The sequence below is a fragment of the Vollenhovia emeryi genome, unplaced genomic scaffold (genome assembly GCF_000949405.1).
Source record: "Vollenhovia emeryi isolate VEMERY1.0 unplaced genomic scaffold, V.emery_V1.0 DF939235.1, whole genome shotgun sequence".
NCBI classification, from domain to species: Eukaryota; Metazoa; Arthropoda; class Insecta; order Hymenoptera; family Formicidae; genus Vollenhovia; species Vollenhovia emeryi.
In genome coordinates this window covers 295,229-319,232 of record NW_011967131.1, presented here as the reverse complement: position 1 = coordinate 319,232, position 24,004 = coordinate 295,229, and the positions used below count along the sequence as shown (strand labels likewise).

The window sequence follows — 24,004 nt, the reverse complement described above, 5'->3', positions numbered from 1 at the left end:
ATCCCCTTAAAGCCTCCGCTACAATGATTCTCGGTTCTGTCTACAAATCGTAGTAGTAAGAATAATCTACTGCGATTGGTCAATTCTTATCGAGCGACTACGACTACGACCATTGTAGACAGAACCGAGAATCATTGTAGCGGAGGCTTAAATATAAAGCCCGCTGCAGACGATGCTATTTTTCCTGCTGGATTGCTTGCAATTTAGTAAATTACTATCATTGCACCACTCAGCATTCAGGATTCCTAGTAATTTACTAAATTGCAAGCAATCCAGCAGGAAAAATAGCATCGTCTGCAGCGGGCTTAAGAACGGACTATGAATACCGATCTATGATTGGTCAATTCGTTTACTGCTTACATCTTATTGCTTAAGGCTGGGTCTACATAGGATGTAGTAAGTCGTGTCGGAAGAAATTGACCAATCACAGTTCATTATTCTTCGACCGTAAGGAGAATAATGAACTGTGATTGGTCAATTTCTTCCGACACGACTTACGACTTCCAATGTAGACCCAGCTTAAGGCCGTTTGTGTGCCACGGCCCTAAGTTTCTTCGAGAAAGTATAATTCAATATATAAAGTAATCGCCGATTTAATTAATTGAAGCGCAATCGGAGTCGTTTCGAAGCTTCTCCTTCGAGTTGCCACCTGCCAGGGCCGTACCTACGCGAATCGCCTTGACAGCTGACTCACGCCGCCATTTAATTTTCGACGCATCAATCTGCTCGCCGCAGGATCTGTCGAGTCTCGCTGCGATTTTCTCCGTAGAAAACGTCACAGCCTCGAAAATGAGCAAGCAAATGAATCAGCTGATCTGTAAATAGCCAATTTCACACCCTTTGTCTCTTAAAATAATCTCGATACGTCTTTGTTTCTTCGCGCGATCGATCGGTAAGTGAGATGGTTCTTACATAACGTTTTGCTTGTTTCAGCCATCGGCTTCAGGAAATGGTGTTACAATCTCAGCGGATTTAATCAATACGGTAATGAGGAATGGCATTTTTACTCGATTGACTTTTAAATCTCGCGAAAACTTGGCAAAGTTCACGACTCAACCTAACCTAACTTTGTTGACTTTAATTTTTTTGGGGGGGGGGGGGTTTCCTCTACGTGAATGTCGTCGACCTAGACGTCATTTGGCGTACTGTAAGCCTAGAATTTATATTTTGCTTCATACTATCTTCGCGATTTTCCGCGAAAAACCAAATATGACATGGAACTCGTTCCGATCTTCTCTCTTTATGATGTCTTCTTGATACATATTTCTTAGTGTAGACAAGCAATAGGGGCTTGGTATTTCTTTTTTTAAAAGATACAGTTACAGACACAGATACTATCTCTCTGGAAACAATAATTAAGTGCATCTACATCTAATTTGAAGGCATTCAAAAAATCTAACTTGTATCTGTGTCTCTTCACTGAAAAGTGATCTTACATCTATACTCTTGATGAAAGAAAGTGGCTGCCAGTACTGACAAGTGGCAATCAGAGCTTTGTATAATTTTTTACAAGGTACCAATACAGATACAGCTACCATCTGTACCTGTATCTTTCTCCGCAAAAATAATTCAGTGCATTTTGTATCCACATCAAAATCGATGGAGTTCAAGAGACGTAACTTAATTATGTCTATCTCTTCAAGAATATGACAATTTATTATACCGCGGAAATTATTTGGGCAATGTACAGTCAGAATAATTGTACTTAATTTTATTGTAAAAAAATTAATTTTTCCATCTAGGTTTATGGAGGGATGACCTACTGCGCGAAGATGCGGACGTAACGGAAGCGCTGAGGCGCGTGCCTCAAGAAATCGTGGATCGACGCAACTTCCGCATAGTGAGAGCCATGCAATTGAGTGCCTGCCATAGAATTCTACCCAAAGAAGAGTGGACCAAGTTCGATGAGGTCAGCAAAGTTACCATTGACCGATCGATGCGCAGGGTGTAATCTAATACGCGCCCACTATTTATACAGTGACATTTCCCATGAAAAACCGAGTTGAAAAGTCCCGAGCCATTTTTTCGACTCCTGCTTTGTAGAGTAGTTATTATTAATTAAAAATTAGCCAGTCAGCATCACTTTTTAAATGGTTAAACATAGAGGATCTTCGAAAAAGGCACAGCTTTTCATGGATTGTTGCCAGTTAACGATACCGAAGAGCCTCAATGGCAAGTTACAGAATTCCCATACAGGTAACTTAAAGCTAAATCCTGATTGACTCTCTGTCGACCCCTTTGATCTTTGCGCTCCCGATCACGTGGTATTCTGCCATTATTTTGAGCAGCAATCCAGCGGCGCATGTGTATCAACGCTACACTACCACGCATACAACTTTTCTCTCATTGGTCTGCCCAGAGCAATGTCGGATGCGCAGAAGGGATTGACGCAAAACGAAACAAATGAGCGGACCTATTAGTTATACTATGATATCGCTGTACAAATAGTGGACGCGAATTAGATTACCTGTGTATTGCTCTAACATAATCGATCTAGATTCCTCAGTTGACAAAAGAATGTTTTTGCAGGATGTAAGATATCTTCAGCCGTATGTCGATGACGTTATAAAAGAGCGCGAGGAGAGAGAGAGATGGGAAGCGTCATAAAACGCAGCGCTACGATTGATTATTATAGTAATGTAACAAAGATTATCCGTTCTTAATCCTTTCCGTGGAGAAGAGCTGATCTGTACATATATAAGATGAATAGATACTAAATAAATTACATTCGCTTGCTCGAAACAGCAATGAGCGACGTCCTGTACTTTGTTGCGTTGCAACATCCGTCCAATTTCCTAAATGTCCAAGTAATCAGTAATTTCTCCAAGTCAAGTAAGTAACAACCTTAGTAGCACGGTGCATTGACCAAATATTGGTTGAAAATTTGCCCAATATTGGTGGTATTGGGCCAATGCACTGTGCTAGTAGGGAATAAGCCGACTCAAATTGATGATAAATGTGAAAAAATGTCTGTTGCAGGAATGTGGCGCCACGCTGCGTATTGATAGACATAATATTATTATCTGTTTAATTATTGTGCCGCACCCATGCCCCTAAATAATTCGTAGCTCGTTACACGAAAGATGTCGAATGAAAATAATTATTATTGAAAGATACGCGACACGCATAATTAGAACGAAATTATATGTATATTGCGCCGTTGGCTATTTTCGCCCGTCCACATCTGCCGTCCGTTTAATATCCCTTATGTAAGTGCACGTTATCAATCATTTAGATGGCACGCGTGATAACGAAACGATAATTAAGCGATAATAATAATAATGACGTTAATACACTTCGCCGAGTTCTGCAAATTAAGCGAGAAGAAGAGCCGAGAAATACAGTACATAACGAATACCAGAGCTTGGTATCTTGACTTTTTGTTATCAAAGGTACAGACGCAAGATCATTTTTCAATGGGTTCAGTGAAGAGATACAAAATCCAAGTTACATTTCCTTGAATTCCTTCGATTCAGATGTAGATACAAGGTGCACTGAATGATTTTTCCGGAGATAGTATCTGTAACTATATCTTTTAAAAAAAAAAGATAGCAAGCTCTGGTGAATACAACAAATTTGTACGAAACGTAAAACGAATGCAAAATTTGCAATATTTGTAAATCGACAAAGCACTTAGCGTTTATAAAGGAGCCAGTCAGTTCCTCAATTTTCGAACGGACATTCAAGAAAGAAGACTTGAGAGGAGAAATCGAGGGAATGTATGATAGTTTTCGTCTATTCTAATTTTGTAAGTATGAAAACTATTGAAATCTTTCAAGTTGTATGTACAGAAGAATTGTTCTGAGAAATGTTATTATCGCAGCTGGATTCGGATGCCGCAACGAGGGTGGTTTTTCAGGAGACACTGACCAAAGCCCAATTTCCCGAAGCCCTGTAATCATACATTGCACCCGCATTATCCCGATATTAAGCAAATGCTGCTGCACCGAGAGCCCGAATTAAAATCTTGTCGAGTGTCCTCCAACTCCGAAATCGATACCTCGACGCCGCGATTAACGCACGATCTCTCTCCCTCTCTCAGTATCCGCGGACGTGCGTGCTGCACAGAGCGGGAATCCGAGAGAAAATGAGAAAGAGGGTGAACGAAGGCGCTCCAATGGGATTCGACCGGGCCGGACTCGCCGTCGCTGGATCGTCCACTGATCGTCATTGGGTTGCATCATCCCCTGCATACGTGCGGCACGCGTTTCGCGGGCGAATCGACGGATCAATATCTCACCCCCACGCGGAGCCGAGCCGAGCGACGTCGCCGAGAGAGAAGAGCGTGCGGCCGCCAAAGTTTTCAAGAACGCCGTTGTGACTCGACGTCGTATCGCGACGGGTGGCAAGCGAGCGAGAGTACTGCTGCTGATTCCACCCCGGTGATACCGCTCGCCGCTCCGCTGGCGGTCCACCCGAACGCGAGTGTCACCCCGCCGAACGCCCGAGCGAGCTCGTGCCTACCGGATGAGCCTGCCGCGTGACCACCAGCGTCTCGCCAGCAACGTGCCGAGGGACACGACGCGCGCTGGTCAGCACGGAAAATGATTCGAAACGTGGTAAATTGAGCCTCTCCTCGACATTAACGGCTGGCCCGAACGCGATCCTCGTCGGTCGTTCTTTCTCTCCCCCTTCGGGGGGAGGTTTTAACCGGCGGAGCATTCGATCGAGAAATTATCGTCGCTCTGCACCCGGCAATCGGTCCTCCCGATAAGACGCCTGATAATGAAGGAAATCGACGGAAGGGATTAATCGGTGACACTCAGTCGCGGCTTCTCTCCCGCTTGCACGCCGGTCGAAAATCGACTCCGCGAGCCCTGCAAGACTGTCGAATCGTTTCGCGAAAGCAGTACGGGGCGCTTGGAACTTTCGTACGTTCGTCATTTCCCCCTCGAGGGTGATTTTTTTTTTCTTTTCACTCGAGGGTAGCATCCCGGGAACGAGTCTTGTTGCGCATACCCCGAGGCTCGTGACGACGCGCTATCGGTTTCCGCGTCGCTATACATATAGTTCAGAGATCGAATTGCGGTGGATGACTCAGGGGTCGCGTCGAAAGTTGTACGGGGCGCCAATTAGACGGCTTCGATCGTTTTTCGTCTCGTCTCGCTGCCCCGCGAGACGCGGCCGACCTGCCGGGGCGAGATCTCGGAAATTCTAAATAGCGTCGGGAAGGCAAGTGTCGTAAAATAACGCAGGAATAGCCTCGTTAAAATCCCATGGCGGCGGCAGGGAGAGGGGGAGGGGAGAGATTAGTCGGGGTATAACGATCGAATAATGCTCGGGAGTGCATGCAATGCTGCATTCAGCCGGCACCGCACCGTCGTCGCCCGTGTCTCAATTTCGGAGGAAAGAACGTTGCAGCCTGCATTAACGTTAAAAGCCCTGCTTTTCTGACATTCGGATATTCTCGTGGTCGAGCACCGAATCTGAAATGCGAATTAATTAGACGGCGATCCTTCTTTTGTGCGGTGGCTTTTCCAATTTTATTTCAGCACAACCCGGTGAGAAATGATTTGTCGAAGCGACGTCGAATCGACATCGACGGACGAATCATTTCTCACTGGGAATCGTCTATTTTTCTACTTTAGATATTTGGCTTTTTATACTTTAGAACAGTCTAATCTGTTAGAAGTCATATGGGATATGTAATTTTTTTTATGTTTCACGTAAAACGCACTCTTGTTTGTAAGCTCTGTCACCGGGAAAATTTTCATTATTCTTTTTTGGAAAGACTGGTGCGAGAAAAACGAGACAAGACAGCCCAGATAGCACAGCGAATTCGCAAAGTACTCTTCAAGTTTTCTGCCTTTCTGAATTGTAATTCTTCAGAAATTCATAGAAGAATACCACAAGAATGATCAGGGACGTTGCACGCGCCGAAAGATACATTTCAAGTGGTAGTCACGAGAAACCTACGAGGATTAGCGGAAATCGTGTACCGTCCACTACGATATGGTCGATGAAATCGTTTTGTGCGATTTGCAGATGCGGGAAATGCAGCGACCGGCGTGTTTCCACACGAGGAAAACGCTGATAGAGGCGCATCAGGAAGACACGAAGACCGCGCGTCACAATCTCGATCCGAGGAACAGCACGACGATCGTTGCGAGAACAGTCAGCCAGTAACCTTCCTCGTTTCCTCGAGTATATCAGCTCGACACAATTGTGCATCGGTGACGTACGAATGTGCGATGAGATCGTCACGATCACGATGTTAGATCAATCAGGTGCTGCGCCAAAATACTACCTCTGCTACATGTACAAAACTACTGAAGAATTGACCGTATTAGGGCTACAATGAGAAGATATAGATACATTATTATATTATAAAAGAATTATATATATATATATACACATTCATCCAAGTATATATGGAAAGGATATATTCTGATGGATAAGCGTTTACACACAGTATTGATATAACGTTCTGTATCAGAAAAGACTCTTCCTTGCTACTCGAGGTCCTCAGAGGTCGATTGACATTATTTGTTATGGAAGCGTTTAGGGGAAAGGAACGGGAGAGGATGATAATTTATGCCTATGAATTTTCTGGGTGCGCACGTGTAGTAGGAGGATAATCGCATACACACGCAACAAAACACGCATCGAAAGCTCAAGCTGAATAGATTTAAGTTAGAAGCGAGAATGAATACGCCATACGATGAGAGCTTAATCTGGATAGTAGTGGTCGGCTTTATAGTGGCGTTCGTTCTGGCGTTCGGCATCGGCGCCAACGATGTCGCCAATAGCTTCGGGACGAGCGTCGGCGCCGGGGTGCTCACGATATTCCAAGCCTGTGCTCTGGCAACCGTCTTCGAGATCGCCGGTGCCGTTCTGATAGGATACAAGGCAGGTATCGCGACAACGCCAGTTGTCCAACTATCCGCAATTCATTCTGTAAACGCAAGTAAAGATGTTAGAGATCAGAGGGAGAACCCAAAGGCCCACATTCTGAGAACTCTTTTATTCGATAAAAGCGCCCGTAAAAGATCCTTTCAGCCAATAAAACTGCTTTGAAACCAATTTTAGCGGCGCTCTTAGCGATAAAAGAGGATTCGGAATATGGGTCGTGGTCTGTAGTTTTCAAAACTTGCTCCCTTTCGTCCCGATTTGCGCGGACATTTTACGAAGCAACCTATAATGGAAATACGATTTTGGAAAATGATTCTTACTTAGCGATTTGTCCCTCCGCTGCAGGTCTCCGACACAATGCGAAAGGGTATACTGGACGTCTCGTTGTACGAGGGCCACGAGAAGGAGTTGATGATAGGAGCGTTATGCAGTCTAGCCGGGTCCGGTATCTGGCTACTGCTGGCTACCGCGTTACGACTTCCAATTTCCGGTACGCATTCCATTGTTGGTGCTACAGTTGGATTTTCGCTCGTGTGCCGGGGTACCGCCGGGGTTAGTAGCACCACGACGCGTTGCGCGTCGTCTACAATGCGTGGAGTAAGCCTGGAGTAAGGAGTAGGAGTAGGAGCAGGAAAATTAATCAATTTTATTTCTTACTCCTTCTTGAGCTCTTACGCTTACGCTCGATGAATCAGAACGCCATCGCGCGCGGCCAGTGTTACAAATATTTTTAAAATTATGCCTGCATTTTAGCTGCCTTACACCAAAAGCTAAAGGTCACGGTTTCTCTCTTGCTCCTTACGCCAAGCTTTACCCCACGTATTGTAGACGACGCTTTACGTTGCGACTGCGTTACGCGCCGTAGTCCATGAATGTAGCAATCTAACTCTAAGCCGTACGGATGCCGTAGGTGAAATGGATAGCTCTCGCCAACATAGCGGCGTCCTGGTTTGCCAGCCCTCTGCTCAGCGGGGTCATGTCCGCCAGTATCTTTTGGCTTCTTAGAAAATCCGTGCTCCAGTCCAACAAGCCGTTTGAACGAGGTCTCCATATTCTCCCCATAGCATACGGTCTCACCGTTGCTATCAATATTATGTCAATTGCGCTTGACGGACCTAAACGTGAGTATTTTGGGACAATTAAGTACGTCAGTTTACCCCAAAATTCGAAATCATATTTTCGAGGGAGCGAAAGGGAAAATGACATATCTCCATGCAATACTCTTGATCATGAATTTTTCTTCTTACTCAAGATATGTTTTTTTTTTCCTAACATGTCAGTACTAAAGATGGACAAGATGCCGTGGTGGGTTAGCTTGATAATCGCGCTGCTGGCGGGCAAATTCGCTGCGATGGTCGTGTACGTGTTCGTGGTGCCACGGCAGAGAGCGAGAATACTGTTAACGTCGAACGGTAGCGACGAGAAGGCAGCGACAACGGCGGCGACGCACTTTGGCCCCTGCCAAGAGAACAGCGAGACGACGGCGTTGTCGGTGATCTCGGAGGTTCCCTGCGGCGGCAGCAGCAACGGCAACGCGAAGGCCGATCTAGCGCCGCAGTTGCGCGGTAACAGCAGCGAGAGCCCGTTGCTGATGGTCTCCCAGGTGGAAGCGGAGAACGCGCAGATGGACGGGATGGTGGACGACGAGGAGCAGCCGGAAGTCTCGAGGCTGTTCTCCTTTCTGCAAGTGCTCACCGCGACGTTCGGCAGCTTCGCGCACGGCGGCAACGACGTCAGTAATGCGATCGGGCCGCTGATCGGGCTCTGGTCGGTATACGCGGAGGGTTCGGCCCGACAGGAGGCCGAAACGCCCATACTTATACTGCTGTACGGTGGCCTAGGTATCTCCACGGGTTTGTGGGTGTGGGGACGCAGGGTGATACGGACCTTGGGCCAAGACCTGGCGCGCATCACTCCCACGACCGGGTTCACCATAGAGGTAAACGCTTGGAGCTGATTATTTTCCAAGAATTCTAGAGAAGTGGAGTTGATCCTTTCGGTCTTCCATCGTGCCGAAAAATCTGTCTGAATACAATGAATACAAGGATAAATTTGTGATACAATTTTCACGGCAGTAATAAGAATTGATGTCCATTACACGCAACGTCTCAGGAAATCTTATTATCTTTTCCTTCTTTTCGAAGTATATTACAAGTTGCGTGCAATAAAACCGACGTCCAATGAACATTGTAGGTCCGAAGGGATCAATAATGTTCAATTCTTTTCTCTCTCCGCTATGTTCGAAAGGACAAGGTCAATTTCCTATTTGGTTTCATGGACATTAAGCCTTTCTCTCTGCTCCTTGATTTATGTACTGCTTATCTTGTAATGTGAAACCGACTTTGATTGTAGGTGGGTGCCGCGGTGACGGTTCTGCTGGCGAGTAAAGTTGGTCTACCCGTGTCAACGACGCACTGTAAAGTGGGATCGGTGGTGTGCGTAGGATGGGCCTCGCGTGGCGGCAAGGGGGTGTCGTGGAAGCTGTTTCGCAATATCGCGTTCGCGTGGCTGATCACCGTGCCGATGGCCGGCTGCCTGTCCGCCGGCTGCATGGCCATTTTCCGCGAGATAATTAGTTTGTGATCCTTTGCAATCGCGAAGCGCTTTAGACGCAAAAAACCATCCAACTACTGCTGTTGTCAATAAGTTCTGAACAAAATAAATGGTCGAAAAGAAAAGTTCTCGCCCACTTCGTTGCGCACTTCCTCTCAAATTTGTTTTAAGCTCAACTCTTAAGTGCGCAGCTTTGTAAAGCGACTCATCCGTGTACTTGAGAAATTCGTGACTTTGTATGTCTGTAAAGGGCCCAACTAGGGCTTGCCTTAGAAATTAAGGGCCTTTCTTAGGCCATTTATCTGTTATAAGATTCAAATTAGTAAAAGATCTTTGTAATATATTTCTAGGGTTTCTTAAACGGTCATTATTTATCTTGAAAATATTCAGAATGCTACGAAAACTTGCGCGTTTAAGAGTTAAGCATTGCAATCTAGAATAGATCGATCCTTTCCGCGGGGGATACCTGGGGATCAATTCTGTGTAACTTACGATATAGTGAAAATGCTAAAAGTGAGCGAGTTTGTTTCTAAGCGGACGGTTAAAAAGAGACAAAGTTAGCCACTGACTGAAAAAAATTTTCGCTACCGTAACTAATCATGGTTTGCTAAAAATATTTTGCCATAACTATAAATTTCTAAACCGCAGCAAACGGCTTGCTGTTGCACTTAATACAATAGGCACAGCATCAAAATATTTAGTTATCACAACTAAATATTAGTAGCTATCCATATTTTACAACTGAAATTTAGTTGCCACAGTTTTTAGCTACGGCAGCTACATTGTTCTTTCCGTGCTTTTAACATTTTCACTATAGTGTAAGATACAGAATTGACTCCCCGTTATACAGCGATACAGAGCCGGGGGTTAATTGGTTAAATCGATAGGCAGTCGCGTTGTTATAGGGATGTGTTTAATCTTCAAATCAGCAACTCGGCGAGTTGTTGAAATCGATTGACAGCGAACATGTCGGCGTTCGGCCGCAGAGTCTTCCTTACTTTCGACGCGATATTTCATCGTCGGTATGGCAAATTTACCCCTTTTACCGGGATACACCTTTCGAGACGTCAGCGTAAGTGTCCGAATAATTGCAATTGAGCACTCACTCTATTTCCACGTTAACGAGAAAATTATAATTGAAAGAATTGCATGGGCTAATGATTTCGAGGGCTATACTTTTCCAAATTGGTGCTTTAATAACTAAATGACGTATTGAACAAATCTCATCGTCTCGTAAGGTCAAGGATTACAAATTGCCGCACAAGCTCGACATTTTAAATGGCTTTCCTGTGACACGTGATACCAATTACGGCATCGGGAGGAGATTAACGGACGCAGCATCCGTTCGATACGCCGAAGGTCTAGATCCTGTGGAGTGAGTAACTGCGGACCTTCTTAATCGAAAATCATAGTCACATTGATATTATATAATTCTATAAAACAATAGTGTATGTACAAAATTAATTGAAGTAATTATATTGAAATTATTAAACTAATTAGAATAATTGTTTCACACGATTTTGAAACTGATGATGTATTAATATATTGTTATTCAATCGCAATTAAAATGATTATCTAGTTTTATTTAATTTTTATTACCAGATATGACATATCGTCGACTTACGGCCGGGTGCCTTGCCGCGTGTATCGGCAATTCGTGCCACATTACGCGCTGTTCGCGCAAAAGTGCCTCCGCTTCAAGGCCTTCTTTCGCCAAGGAGTCTTCAACTCGCCGGACGAGCATTATCGCGTTCGTCACGTAGACATCATCTACTATCTGGAAGACGACACGCTCTGTATGATAGAGCCCGTGGTGAAGAACGCTGGTTTCCGACAGGGCAAGCTGGTGAGACGCGGCAGAATTCCGAAAAATGCCAAGGGAGATCTGTTCACCTGGAAAGACTTTAATGTCGGGACTGACGTATGTACGTCGACGTATTCCTCGCCTCTTTTTCCTTCTACGTTACTTAACATTTCCGTTTAGCTACACAGAATTCCTTCAAATCTAGCCAAATAAAAGATTACATGGAAATAAAAGTACATTCTAAAACAAATTCAAAGTTTGTTAACATATACATTTTTTCACGCATAGTCTTTTAATGACAAGTTCTTTGATCAAGTTTAAAGAAATCTTAAGACACTTTGTGTATGCGCATGTACACTTCACACAAAATGAAAAGTGTTGCTTTTAAACTATCTCAAACGCTATTACATCCTGACTATTAAAATATAAATATGCACACATATACGCATGTACGTTTATATTTTAATACAGAATTCCTTAAAATTCCTTCAAATCTAGCTAAATAAAAGATTGCATGGAAACAAAAGTACATTCTAAAACAAATTAAAAGTTTGTAAACATATGATACATTTTTTCACGCATAGTCTTTTAATGGCAAGTGCTTTGATCAAGTTTAAAGAGATCTAGACACTGCGTGTGCGTGCGTGTGCACTTCACACAAAATAAAAAGTATTGCGGTTAAACTATCAAACGCTATTAAATCATGACTATTAAAATATAAATATACACATGTGCATGTACATTTATATTTTAATAGCTACAATTTTTGTTGGGGCGACATTCTAGGACGTACAAATGATTATAATTGAATCGACTATATTTCCCCTAGGCATTTATGGCGTGGTTTATCACATCGTCGACTGTGACCCGTTCACTAGAGAGTTCCTGACGAGTCAAGGCATCGATGTCGGTGAGAAGGAGAGTCTTCCCGCGGATCCTTACACGGAACAGCGCGACGCCAAGTGCAGAACACCGACAAGGGTCACGTGGATGGTGGGCGATGATGCCAGGCGCCGCTTCCTGGAATACGACGGTATGGTACTGTCGTTCGATGCCACGTGGAACGACGATCGCTACCGAGTGATGTATTTTCTGACGGACGACACCGTGGCGATCCGCGAAATTCACGAGCCCAACGACGGCAAGGATCCCGTGGCGATGCTGTTGAAGCGAATGCGTGTGCCCAAGAACTGGCAGAGTCTGCCGTCTTGGCACCCGAGTATCTACATGGAATACGGGGATCCCGAGATCGTCGAGTACTGCACGTCGCGGGATTTTAGAGTGAGACAATTTTAATCTATTTTCAGCCTCGTGCTAACTTGGTCGTAATATAATAGTTTGATTAAATAATATGAATTACATAAATAGATGGAACTATTAACAATGAATCATAAAACCTCTTTATAGAATTTCTTCATACTACTTGATTATAGAGTACAATTTTGAAATTGTAAGAACCAAGCAAAAGTCCAAAGACCAAGAAGCGAGTTCCTCTTTTACATTTCAAATAATACAAAAGTAAACACGTAAATAGATAAGACATTAAAGAATTGTAATAGCATTTTCGATCTCGGGGATGCACTAAAAATAAATTCGCTAAAACAAACGCAAGCGAATTCGGAATCACGTTATTACTTCCTCTTTAGGTAGGCGAAACGATTCTCCTGTTTGGACGACGCTTCCTACTGCACGACTGCGACGCTTTCACGCGCAAATATTACTCCGACATGTTGGGTACACCGCAACCAGACGCGATTCCGATTCCCGCAAGAGCGGACAAGTCAGCGCCGGCGAAGTACGAGATACCACCGCACATAAAATTTGGCAGCCCCGAGGATACATACGCCAGCTGCCTGTCGTTCGTGCCGAAGCCACCCAAGAAGAACGTCATTCGCCAGCTGGCAAACTTTCCGAAGAAGCTGCGCTACTCCGCGCGAATGGACGCGGTGCATCCGGAGGACGAGGGGCGCGACTTCGTGCTGGAGTACAGCCTGAGCGACGGCACCATCCAAATCAACGAGGTTGAGAAGCGTAATTCTGGCCGACGCGAGGGTTGCTTCCTATCCTTCCGACTGATCGCGAAGCCGTGCACGGGAAAGGACAATCCAGAGTATTATACGCCGCAAGATTTTTTCATTGGCGCGCGCATTAACGCGTACAATCATCGCTTCGTCATCACCGGCGCTGATCCGTTCGTGTATCGCTACGTTGAGGCAAACCGCGACAAAATCTGTCAGAAGATCCGGGAGAACCTGCGCGAGTATTTTCTTCAGCAGGGTATGCTGCAGGACGACGTGAATACTGAAGCTAAAAAGATACAAGAAAGAGAAGAACAGAAGCTCCTTACGGATAATATAATCACGGAAAGTGTTGAGGATGATGTTAATGCGAGCAAATGCATGGACAAAGAATTCGATACGATTGGTCATAAAGAATTGACAATGGCTTAATTCATCAATTAACGCATAAATGGATTTATCGGTGTGTTTTCAATACCGAACCCTCAATCGCTATTCAAACCCTATGAGGTTTGCTAATAAATTTTACAAGCAATTCTTCTTCGTCCTTTATAAAAATAGCACTGTCTTATACACCGAGCAATTCTGAATAATATTGACAACAATTTATTTCTTTGCAACAAATTTAGAATCGATTTCTCTTTAATTAAAAGCAAAACGTTGAATTAACAATAAAAAGTTTATTAAAATTTTATACTTTTTTAAAATTTTATACATATAAAATAATTTAATATAAATGTTTAAAATGTGAAAACTGAATTCATCAGTTTACAAAAAGGGAGCATTCACTTAATCAACTTGGCTAATGAATTAAGAAGTACGATCTTGTTTATATTATTCAGTATCGCTCACGATATAAACGTTGCCATCGTTGCAAAAAATGTCATTTTCTAATGAAAAAACAGAGAACAGAGATGCGTTTAACAATAAGAATCATATCTCATGAAATGTCACCAAATGGTACAATAATAATGATCGTCGTCATCGTGTACATTACAGTAGATTAATTGTAATATTATTCACTTCTCGTTATATTATCCTCAACTCATTTCTCTGTAGTCCATGAATAATATAATAATAGATGATATATTCGCAATACATATAGAATACGCGCTAAAATAAACGCCAATAATTTTCTGTATAATTCATTTTGTGAAGCATGATGGTTATAAATACAACTGAGAACGTTGTAACAAGCCCCTGCACCTTATTAACAATTAAGGGGAAATTCGACCCTTCTGTCGAGCTGCAGGCACCAGATTGAATGTCCATTGGTATTTAAAACGATATATAACCAATCCAAATGACACTTGTTTATAATATAATGTTCTTGTATAGATTTTTTCATTTTCAACAAAAGTTTAAGCATTTTACAAGAATTAGTCCACATATTACAGTTTTTTTTCCTTCTACCGCATTTTTTTTTCTTTCCCTCTTCTCCCCTCTTTCTCTCTCTCTCTCTCTCTCTTTCTCTTCCCGTCTTCTGTCCTGTTTTATGATTTGTACGTTTAAGAAACACCTTTCGATGAATAGCACGCAACACCACACTATATGCTTTGTAATCGTCAGGGAGTTTAATCAAATATCCTTCGAAACAGTGTATCATCCTCCTCCTTCGCATCTCTTCTTTTTCCTTCTCCTCATGAGTTGCGGTTATATATTATTTTACGATGATGCCGACGCGATGCTAGTGTTATCTGATTATCGGATTAATCATTTCAACAAAAGAACAACGCGGCCGAGGTCAACAACGAATGTTCGATTCACAGGAAATCAGAAGAAGCCCATTGTGGATCCAGGAAAGCAAAGGTAAGTGGTAGGACGTGATTATTAGTCGTAGCGTGCTTCCTTTACATCGATTACTCTCGTTAACGACATTACGTCTCTGAAATATCAAGCGCTACTGGCGCGAGCCTCCTCTACCACCACGACCACCGCCGCGTTCCTGCAAACAGAAAGAAGATAACGTTCCATCAGATGACGTGAGAGAACGACAATCCCGTTCGGAGGTAATTTCATTATCAGTAGTACGAGTCGAACTCAATAGATATCTACCTTGCGCTGATGCAGATGAGGCTGGTGACCGTGCGGGTGGTGATCTCTGGACATATCCGGGGCATGTCCCCTGTTTCTATGATTGGAGGAAGAATGATGATGCTGTATGGGATTGCTCGGGGCCTTGCGCTGATCCTCTTCGGCCTGCCGGCGCTCGTAATGCCCGAAGTCGTCAAAGATGCTCGTGGAGTGACGGTAGGTGTGCAGAATACGCAGTACCGTGATACCTTTCGCGTGCGGGACCTCCTGCGCGTCTCGCGAGTTGGTCACCGGCTTGTTCTCATTGTTCTCGAGCTTAATGTGCCGCAGCTGCACGTTAGGAACATCCTTCACGTATATCCAACGGACGCGAAACTGACCCTTCCACTTGTCCTGGGACCAGACACTACTGTTGCACTGATAGTCAACAGGGGAGACCATCTGCGCCATGCCGCAGAAGTGACCGGACCCGTTCACAGAGAAGAACAGATAAAGAGGCGCGCCTTCGCGGCTCGCCTCTCGGTAAGCCTGATCCAGCCGCTTGTTGCCGTGCTCCGTGCTGCACCAAATTTCGTACTTGATAGACCGGTGGATGTCATCCTCCGAGTAGGATTTGATCACGAAAAACCTCGCGCCAGGCGCGGTCTGATCAAAATCTATGGGATTGTAGTCGTTCTTTACTTTTAGTTCGTCGAGAACCGGATGCGATTGGTTTCCCTGGGCAAGTTGTTGTTGCTGTTGTTGTTGTTGCTGCTGCTGCTGCTGCTGCTGCTGCTGAATCTGCTGATGCTGAAGTTGCTGCTGATGATGCTGCTGATGCGACTGCTGATGCTGCGACTGCTGATGCTGCTGCGACTGCGGCGGCATGTGGATTTGGGTCTGCTGCGACTGTTGCTGCGGGATCGGTGGCGTCGCCGTGACCGGCGCGGATGGCTGCCTGTTCCAGCACGGCTGCGGGGGTTGTTGCGGTCGTTGCTGCCTCTGGACGGGCGGCGGCGGCGGCGGGATCGGCGGCTGCACCTGCGGCGGCGGCGGTGCCGTAGGCGGCGGCGGTGCGGAAGACTTACCCTCGCCCCACGTCCCGATGTCCATGTTGTGCTTGCCCGGCACGATAGGCGGCGGCGGCATGCCCGCCTTCTTCTTCATCCCTTGCGAGGACGAGAGCTGTGGCACCGGCTTCGCCGGCTGGCTCGCCACGCTCGCCCACGTTATCTTTCTCGGCTCCTTCGGCTCGGGCTTGATCTGCTGCGCCGTAGCCTGCGGATGCTGATCTTGCCGCGGTAGCTCGCTGCCGCCGCCGGCGCCGCCGCCGCCGATCGACAGACCCTGCACGCCCTGCTCGATGGTCTTGATCTCGCCGGTGCCGCTCGCCGCCGGGTTAACATAGCTCTCGTTGCCGCGCGGTGGCTGATAGTAATCCTCGTACTTGGTCCTCCTCGGCGTGCCCCATGTATTGAAGTCACCGTTGCCGTGGAAGTAGTTGAACGGCGGCTGGCCGAACGCGCTGAAGCCGCCACCGGCTGCCGACGCCGAGAACATGCTGCCGTCCATGCCGTAGGCATCGTGGCTTATTTGACCACCGTATCCAGACAAAAATGCGACCGGGTCGGTGCCATTCGACCAGGTGCCGTCGCCCGCGCCGAAGGTCTGATAGGGGAACGAGGTACCGGCGTAGTACTGGCTGTACGGATCGCCGGTTCCGATCGGGTAACTCGAGTGATGCTGAGCATTGTTGCCACCTCGCCACGAGTCGAAACCAGTGTCCTCGCCAGCGGCATGCTCTGTTTGCTGTTGCTGCTGGTGTTCCTTAGGACCATTGCTCACTGTCCGAAACAGAACTGAGTTTACTCGGCGTGTTCAAAGGTACATGCAGCGATTAGGCACACGTGATAAAACAGCAGCCACGACATCGCCCGTCCCTCGCAAAGAGATTGCTAACATTATTTCGAGATGTTTCCCCGAGGTAAATATAAATCTCGCGTTGCAGATACTAAAACAGCACGACAACATGATTTTCAGCTTTTTATTGTTACCTTACAGTGGAGTTACATCGTCCAGACAGACAGAATTAACAAGAGACAAGTAATCTACTGTACGTAACGCGACAGCCGCGGTTACGCACGCAAGCTGAAAGCACCGGAATTAGATTCAACGATAAATCGACCGTCGTATTCTACAGGAATTCGGATTGTCGGTGCGGCGCATTTTTAAATCTTTCGGTTTCATTCTGGAGAACGTTCTGCCGGCATCGACTTCTTCGCTTCTTCGACAAGACCTATTCCTTCGGCTGTCGCAAGCCTCACGGCGTTCAACGTATACGCAACTACACTTCTTAGAGCGTCCGGGCGATTAACGTAGCATTATCCTCCAATAAAAGAGCCCGCTCTTCGCCGCTCTCATTCAACGCGCGCTCCTCCATACGAGGAGTCTCTAGACGCCGAGCAACCGCGAGGAGGCGGATCGTCGGCCGCGAGCTGCCGGCGGGATACTCACCTTGGTTGCCGGTTTGTCCTTTCATCCGCTGCATGCCGTCGCATGAAAAAACATATAAAATTTAGAGAAGTGCCAGCCCTCGATAGTGTGACAGTAGCGGGGGAGGGGACGGGGGGGCGGGGGGGATACGAGGGGGGAGGTGTTGTACGTGTCGGTTGTCTGCCGCGGTAGCGGCAACGGCAACGGCAACAGTGAACGGCGCGGCACGGCACGGCGCGGCGCGGCGCGGTGCGGCGCGGCACAGCGCGGCACGGCGCTGTGCGGTGCGGCGCGTACCGCGTCAACACAACACACTGACCTGGTTTGAGACAGCGCCTGCCAATCCGCTTGACATAACCTGCGACTCGCGCGGCTGCCTCGCGTGTCGTCGTCGTCGTCGTCGTCGGCGGCGGGCGTCGAACAACGACGGCGGCGGCGGTGGCGGCGGCTACCGTATCAGAGGGGACGAGCTGGGTTGTTAGGATAGAGTAGGCGGTCGAGTCAAGGGTGCCACTGGCTGGGATCACGAGCCCCGATTACATCCAGCGATCCGTCCGTCTCTCCTGCTCTCGTTCGCTCGCCGACACGTCTCCTCGCAACGGCGAGTTCGGCCACTCGCACACCCGGGTAGTCCCGCGCACGGCGTCCGCGACTCCGCTCTCTACCGCGATTCCCGCTGTTCCTCGGCTCGCGCGCGCGCGCGTTCGCCCGACGTGGCCGTGGCCGTCGAGCGCGAACTGTGCGTGAGCTGACCGAGCCTGACCGCGCACCAAATGTCTCCGGCCCGCTCAGGAGTCACCGACGGAGCAGTTCGCTGCTGCGTATCGCACTTACGGCACGACGGACCACCGCCAACGACCGAAGTCACCGAACGGATTCCTCGGCTTCGAGCAACAACTACGTGACGTGCACTGACCTCCCGTGTCCACTCGCAGGCACACCAACCCGCGTCTCCGAACGAACGTCCCTAGGGGCTCGATTGTGAATATTTTCTCTCTCTCTCTCTCTCTCTCTTCTAGCGTGAACTCGTGAAAAGCGAAAAATTTCATTGACTGTGTCCAGCAGAAGTTAGCGCTTGCTAAGCGCTTTGCGCTCATTGGATTATACTTTCAGATCTGTGCTAAAATAGAGCTTTTCTTCTAGATCTATTCAATCAGCATAAAGCGCTTATTAAGCGCTAACTTCTGCTGAACACAGCCATTGACTAATATTGAATTCTTTAATGAAATCCTTTTACTTTCCACGAAGCCTGCCTAGCGTAAACTCGGAAAAAGTAAAACATTTCATTGAAGAATTCAATACTCGTCAATGAAATTTTTCACTTTTCACGGATTTACGCTAGGTAGTGGAACAGATTAATGATCGAGCCTAGTGTGACATTGAAAAATTCGCAGTGTGACGAATAACGCGTAAATACATTTATACGTTGGAGCAAGTAATTACATTAATTACTTTTATTAAAACAATTTTTTTAAGAAGAGACCGAAGGCTTGATTTTACGTCATCGAACGTGGGCCGACATTAGGCCTGTTCTTTATTACTGCACTACTGAACTAGTGCAATAAGTTAAAATGAAACAAATAGATTACCTCTCATTCCAACTCATTGCACCAGTGTGCACTAGTTCAGGAGTGCAGCAATAAAAAACAGACCCATTGTCGCAAAATAGTGAATCAAAATTCTGTCACTTATGGCGCTGGCGTCGCCCGATGGGGACGCTGGAGTTTACCGATCTTGATCTCACTGGCTCGTAGGCACAGCGTATAACCCTAATTGTTATCTGGGAGTCAATTTCTGGAAGTTACGAAAATGACAAAGGTGAGTGAATACTAGAATATTTATAATTTCAACCTGTGAATTCGTTTACTTTTTGTCATTTTTACAAGTTTCAGAAAAACATAATCCGCTTCCTCATCTTATTCTTGTATTCAGTTTTGACATTTTTGTAAGTCCGGTTATACGCTGCATCATGGAGTCAGTGAGATCAAGATCAGTAAACTCCAGCATCCCCCTCGGGCGACGCCAGCGCCAAAAGTGGCGAAATTTTGACTCACGATTTTGCGATAGTGTCGGCCGATAAGGGAAACTAAATTTTCTACATACTGATGATTAATTAATTAAAGCCCGCTGCAGACGATGCTATTTTTCCTGCTGGATTGCTTGCGATTTAGTAAATTACTATCATTGCACCACTCAGCATTCAGGATTCCTAGTAATTTACTAAATTGCAAGCAATCCAGCAGGAAAAATAGCATCGTCTGCAGCGGGCTTTAAGCCCATCATTTCGCCGCGAAACACAGGGACTCGACAAGTTGTCTCCACCTTTTTGCAAGTACTTCAGGAGTCAGAATTCAGACGGGCAGGTGATGAGCCTGCTGACTTGATGGCGACAAGACTCGCTAGTAGTAGTATGTGATAATCTCGGTGGTTACAAACTTCCCTTCGAGAAGTAACGTCCGAAAAAATCAGCGATGTCGTGGATTTGAACTCTGATCTTCTCGTTCATTTGTTTGCTAGTAGCGCACATTTCTCTGTGCCACGCTCACCGCACACACATACTGACAATACAAGAAATAAAATTTTGTCAACATATTTTATTATAATTTTGAAAACAGCTACCTGTAAACGATATAAACGACCAAAAATATGAAACAAAAATTTGTCATAAATATTGCCATGCTAACTCTCGTGGTGAGTCTCATATAGATTGCTCTTAATTACATAATTCTATTCATTGTAAAGTTTTAAAATTTTGATAATATCTTTATTGATTTTATTAGTCACAGTATATATATTATATATTAGGATTACAATTCTAATTGCTATGGCCACAAAGAGAAAACAACTACTTAGGAATAAGTTGTACCATTTGAATAAACAGAGCAACAAATACCATTTTTACGATATCGCACGACAAAATTAATCTTTTCTAAGACTGTAATTGTATTATAATACTGAGAATTAAAATCGACAATCTCGACTTAGTGAATTTAATATGCGTGCGACCATCATATGGTATATTTATCGTGTGAAAGTTAACCCAGTTTATTAATTCCCCGAATGCTGTATATACATTAACAGTAACACATATACATATTGTCAAATCTAACAGGGTACATATCCTTTAAAACGAAGAGAGATTTACTTTTAACACGGTAAGATGATCGTTCATTACACTTGTCATCTGCCTTTTTAATCATGCGATGTAGAAACGCTCACACCAATAGGTATGCTGCGTCTTGTTCGCATCGTCGTTTATCCCCGGTGATATATGAGACGTTAATAAGTCTTTGGTTATACTTTCGCACAGCAAGAACGGCTCAAGAAGCTGGTTTTTTGTTCTAAGGAAATAAATATCTGGCATTTTTTTCTCTCTCATTCCCGTCTCCTTTTGAATAAACTCGCTTCAGTTTCTAGTTATCCAGGAAAAGGCTTTCAAAATGAAATACGCTATGGTCGCCATATACAGAAGCTTGTCTCTCTGCTGGCGATGCAGCATGTCCAGCTCGAGTGCCATCACCCTGCGGTTTAATTTACCTACTTGGCGACGTAAGTGCTGAACCTCCTCGCTGGGCGGCAGAGACACGTCGAGGGCATTGAAGGGCGTTTGTTCTCTATAAATAAAGATGCGACAACAGATGAAAGATGAAATACCCTGCAAAAGATTCTAGGACCGCGACGAGCTCTGTACCTGACGTGTCTCGTTATCTGCGTTTCTGCATTGTAAGTTTTAGGTGCTACATCCACTGCCTTTACGACTTCATTGTGATGCACAGGGGGTTCCTCTTCGTCCACTGCTGGGAAGTAATGATTGCCCAGAGTCAAAACTCTCGGGGGTGTCTGTTAACAAGAACAAACGTCTGATGGTAAACTTGTAATTTTTGTTTTGTGTCGACTTATAATTTTTGTTTTTAACATATTACCTGTACTCTGACTATAGCAGGCTCGGTGCGCATTACAGCATTTTCTAAAACAATCTCTGGCGGTGGCGCCTTGGTACCAACATGCTGCTCTTGTCCTTCAATGGACAAGTTTATATGAGATTATTGCGGGAGAGCGAAGTAAAATATTACTGCGACAAACACGAAACATCTAGTCAATCGAGATGTCTCACCGACAACAAGAATCCTGTCTGGCACGTGCATTTCAAGCTTCTCCATGGCTGGTATTTGACTCCACATAGTTCTATTTGTGACAGCGATATCCTCCTCCAGGCAATCTCCGTTCACACGAATGCTTCTAGGGACTCGCATCCGCGCGTTAATATCCGCCGGAAAGTTCGGATCGTAAAAGCTGTCCGTGTCCCCGTTAAAATGCGTTGGACTGTGCGTCTTTGACATTATACCTGAAATTGCATTTCCAAGATCAAGTCGACCGCTACGTGAAACCTGAATATCACGTTACATAAGTATAAAAGTGTCGCGTCGCTTTCGCATCTTGTTACGTTGGAGACCTCAGTGTCTCGGAAGATAACGAGCATTTTTCCAAGTGGGACAGTGTACAAGTCAATACAGTGTGCAGACAGTGAAACGTAAAGTTAAGTGAAAATGTTAGGAGGTCAACAGCTCTTGCTGACACTCTGGCTGATGGCGTAACACGTTCGTAAACGGTTACGACAATCCTTCTGCTCAAGCCCCAAGTCTGTCTTAGTCGTAGACGTAAGGGCCTGAGCAGAATGGCTGTTTTGTATTCTTAAGTCATAAGACAGTTATTGTGCGTTACTTGAGGACAAAAATTAAAACACAAAACATTGTCTCAAGACTACAAGACAGCCACTCTGCTCAGGTCCTAAGGCAGAGGAAACCTTGAGTTGTGGAAGTCTATTTTGAACACGATTTAAGTTTTCCTCCGTCTTGCGGTCTCTTAAGTCTACGACCGAGACGGACTGTGTTTACGGATCATTCTTGGCCATCAGACTGTCCGACACCTTTGTCTCGAGTTACAAAAGGACAAAGTGCTCTCTTTAATCGAGTGCAACGAAGCAATATTTCCTTTTCAGTAACACATCTCACACGGACATAATCGACGAGGCACAGGCGACAGCGTTTCGTGTAGTCTCTCTCCCCCGTTCTGTTTTTATCGCTCACTCATCCGTGGTAAATACGAGGCAAGATATACGGTTAGGAGTCATTATCGAGTCACTCGGGTCACTTCGAAATCATCCGGAAGCACATTATCATCCGTGAAGCGATCGTAAATAGATGCAGATTATCAACGACCAACCGAAGAGTGTTGTTAGACGAGCATTCCGCTGTGAAGAAGAGAATATTTACCCTCTCGCATTTACCGTGGCTCGTCGGACACACAACCTTCACTTTCTGACTGAAGTTCGTTATGAATTCGACGAGTTGAAATTCGAGCACGGAGCACGAATGGACATAGAGCGGGCGCCACCGTCACGCTTGAAACAGCGACATCGACGAAATTGAACGTACGCGCGAAACTCGGGCGTCATTTGAATTTCAACGTCATCTTTTGCAACGCTCCGTTTATATAAAGGCCCGTGTTCTGAATCCTCTTTTATCAATGGGTGCATCCAGAAGATGTATTTTTTAAATTTAAAAGAATATGCCAATCACTGAGCGCTCAGTGAGCATTCATGTTTCTGGATGCACCCATTAAAAGGCCATTAAAGGGCGCGATAATCCAATGAGCGTACAGCGTACAACCGAAAGTCGTTACTTTTCTACAAAAGTAGTTCGCTCATTGGATTAACGGGCAGACCTGGCGTGTGACGCGCTCAGTGGAAACGCAGCTTTATACTATAAACCGTCATTTTATTTACAATTTAAAGCCTATCACACAATGCCAGGCAACAGGCAATAGGAATAGGGAATAGAATTTTTAAAGCCTATCACAATATGCCAGGCAACAGGAACAGGGAATAGAATTTCTGACGCGTTGGATTGGTTGAAAGAAAATTTCCGGCGAATCCAATGCGTCAAAAATTGGCTGTGTTCTGCAGAAGTTAGCGCTTAATAAGCGCTTTATGCTGATTGGATAGATCTAGAACATGAAGAATAGAGATAAGGAGGCTCAACTAATGCTTTCGAGAATGAGACCAAAACCTGGTTTCTGTGGTAGTTCAAAATATGTACACCGGCGGCGCTACGGTAGACAAACTATTGCTAAACAGAAGTTGGGAGGGGATAAATCATGATACACTAATATACACACTCACACCGGGTCTACTAATACACACTCATACCACAGTATAACCAGTATGCCCACTCGCTCTTTTGTTTCACGTTCGCGCCGATCCGTACTGCGC

The 24,004-nt window shown here is 45.4% G+C and overlaps 5 protein-coding genes across 10 annotated transcripts; 3 read left to right on the top strand and 2 right to left on the bottom strand.

Annotated features, from left to right (window-relative positions):
* The first annotated feature begins 654 nt into the window (after window positions 1-654).
* LOC105560252 (cytochrome b-c1 complex subunit 7-like) lies at window positions 655-2,747 on the top strand. Its single transcript, XM_012009192.1, has 4 exons — window positions 655-817; window positions 934-984; window positions 1,743-1,909; window positions 2,530-2,747. The coding sequence occupies exons 1-4, from the start codon at window positions 790-792 to the stop codon at window positions 2,605-2,607; spliced, it is 324 nt and encodes a 107-aa protein (XP_011864582.1). The 5' UTR covers window positions 655-789; the 3' UTR covers window positions 2,608-2,747.
* Window positions 2,748-2,825: 78 nt separating this feature from the next.
* LOC105560253 (sodium-dependent phosphate transporter 1-A) lies at window positions 2,826-9,530 on the top strand. Of its 3 annotated transcripts, XM_012009195.1 has the most exons (8): window positions 2,826-3,748; window positions 3,824-4,559; window positions 5,986-6,849; window positions 7,198-7,404; window positions 7,763-7,973; window positions 8,133-8,619; window positions 8,694-8,791; window positions 9,205-9,320. In XM_012009195.1, exons 3-8 carry the CDS (start codon window positions 6,646-6,648, stop codon window positions 9,237-9,239), a joined length of 1,242 nt encoding a protein of 413 aa, XP_011864585.1. In that variant the 5' UTR covers window positions 2,826-3,748; window positions 3,824-4,559; window positions 5,986-6,645; the 3' UTR covers window positions 9,240-9,320. The 3 variants fall into 3 exon arrangements, with proteins under 3 accessions (XP_011864585.1, XP_011864583.1, XP_011864584.1); XM_012009193.1 differs by having other exon boundaries at window positions 8,133-8,791; window positions 9,205-9,530; XM_012009194.1 differs by lacking the exons at window positions 2,826-3,748; window positions 3,824-4,559 and adding an exon at window positions 4,699-5,172 and having other exon boundaries at window positions 8,133-8,791; window positions 9,205-9,530.
* Window positions 9,531-10,187: 657 nt separating this feature from the next.
* LOC105560251 (EF-hand domain-containing protein 1-like) lies at window positions 10,188-13,893 on the top strand. Its single transcript, XM_012009191.1, has 5 exons — window positions 10,188-10,477; window positions 10,644-10,780; window positions 11,008-11,330; window positions 12,039-12,490; window positions 12,856-13,893. The coding sequence occupies exons 1-5, from the start codon at window positions 10,430-10,432 to the stop codon at window positions 13,657-13,659; spliced, it is 1,764 nt and encodes a 587-aa protein (XP_011864581.1). The 5' UTR covers window positions 10,188-10,429; the 3' UTR covers window positions 13,660-13,893.
* Window positions 13,894-14,142: 249 nt separating this feature from the next.
* On the bottom strand, window positions 14,143-18,172 carry LOC105560250 (YTH domain-containing family protein 3-like). The gene is made up of 4 exons (XM_012009189.1): window positions 18,053-18,172; window positions 17,755-17,782; window positions 15,283-17,084; window positions 14,143-15,172 (listed from the first exon to the last, which is right to left on the bottom strand). The coding sequence occupies exons 1-4, from the start codon at window positions 18,086-18,088 to the stop codon at window positions 15,128-15,130; spliced, it is 1,911 nt and encodes a 636-aa protein (XP_011864579.1). The 5' UTR covers window positions 18,089-18,172; the 3' UTR covers window positions 14,143-15,127.
* Window positions 18,173-20,762: 2,590 nt separating this feature from the next.
* On the bottom strand, window positions 20,763-23,096 carry LOC105560248 (transport and Golgi organization protein 11). Of its 4 annotated transcripts, none has more exons than XM_012009185.1 (5): window positions 23,007-23,096; window positions 21,848-22,078; window positions 21,657-21,751; window positions 21,425-21,573; window positions 20,763-21,347 (listed from the first exon to the last, which is right to left on the bottom strand). In XM_012009185.1, the coding sequence occupies exons 1-5, from the start codon at window positions 23,014-23,016 to the stop codon at window positions 21,140-21,142; spliced, it is 693 nt and encodes a 230-aa protein (XP_011864575.1). In that variant the 5' UTR covers window positions 23,017-23,096; the 3' UTR covers window positions 20,763-21,139. The 4 variants fall into 4 exon arrangements, with proteins under 4 accessions (XP_011864575.1, XP_011864578.1, XP_011864576.1 ...); XM_012009188.1 differs by having other exon boundaries at window positions 23,021-23,043; XM_012009186.1 differs by lacking the exon at window positions 23,007-23,096 and adding an exon at window positions 22,746-22,992.
* Between the last annotated feature and the right edge of the window lie 908 nt (window positions 23,097-24,004).

Coding starts and splice junctions, on each gene's coding strand:
- LOC105560251 (XM_012009191.1), top strand. CDS start 10,430: ATGGCAAATTTACCCCTTTTACCGGGATACACCTTTCGAGACGTCAGC. Junction 10,478..10,643: donor ACACCTTTCGAGACGTCAGC/GTAAGTGTCCGA, acceptor TCGTCTCGTAAG/GTCAAGGATTACAAATTGCC. Junction 11,331..12,038: donor TAATGTCGGGACTGACGTAT/GTACGTCGACGT, acceptor TATTTCCCCTAG/GCATTTATGGCGTGGTTTAT.
- LOC105560250 (XM_012009189.1), bottom strand. CDS start 18,088: ATGTCAAGCGGATTGGCAGGCGCTGTCTCAAACCAG. Junction 17,783..18,052: donor CAGGCGCTGTCTCAAACCAG/GTCAGTGTGTTG, acceptor GACGGCATGCAG/CGGATGAAAGGACAAACCGG. Junction 17,085..17,754: donor AGGACAAACCGGCAACCAAG/GTGAGTATCCCG, acceptor TGTTTCGGACAG/TGAGCAATGGTCCTAAGGAA.
- LOC105560252 (XM_012009192.1), top strand. CDS start 790: ATGAGCAAGCAAATGAATCAGCTGATCT. Junction 818..933: donor GCAAATGAATCAGCTGATCT/GTAAATAGCCAA, acceptor TGCTTGTTTCAG/CCATCGGCTTCAGGAAATGG. Junction 1,910..2,529: donor AGTGGACCAAGTTCGATGAG/GTCAGCAAAGTT, acceptor ATGTTTTTGCAG/GATGTAAGATATCTTCAGCC.
- LOC105560248 (XM_012009185.1), bottom strand. Junction 21,752..21,847: donor AGACAGGATTCTTGTTGTCG/GTGAGACATCTC, acceptor TGTCCATTGAAG/GACAAGAGCAGCATGTTGGT. Junction 21,348..21,424: donor CAGATAACGAGACACGTCAG/GTACAGAGCTCG, acceptor CTTTATTTATAG/AGAACAAACGCCCTTCAATG.
- LOC105560253 (XM_012009193.1), top strand. CDS start 6,646: ATGAATACGCCATACGATGAGAGCTTAATCTGGATAGTAGTGGTCGGC. Junction 6,850..7,197: donor CCGTTCTGATAGGATACAAG/GCAGGTATCGCG, acceptor CCTCCGCTGCAG/GTCTCCGACACAATGCGAAA. Junction 7,405..7,762: donor TGTGCCGGGGTACCGCCGGG/GTTAGTAGCACC, acceptor CGGATGCCGTAG/GTGAAATGGATAGCTCTCGC.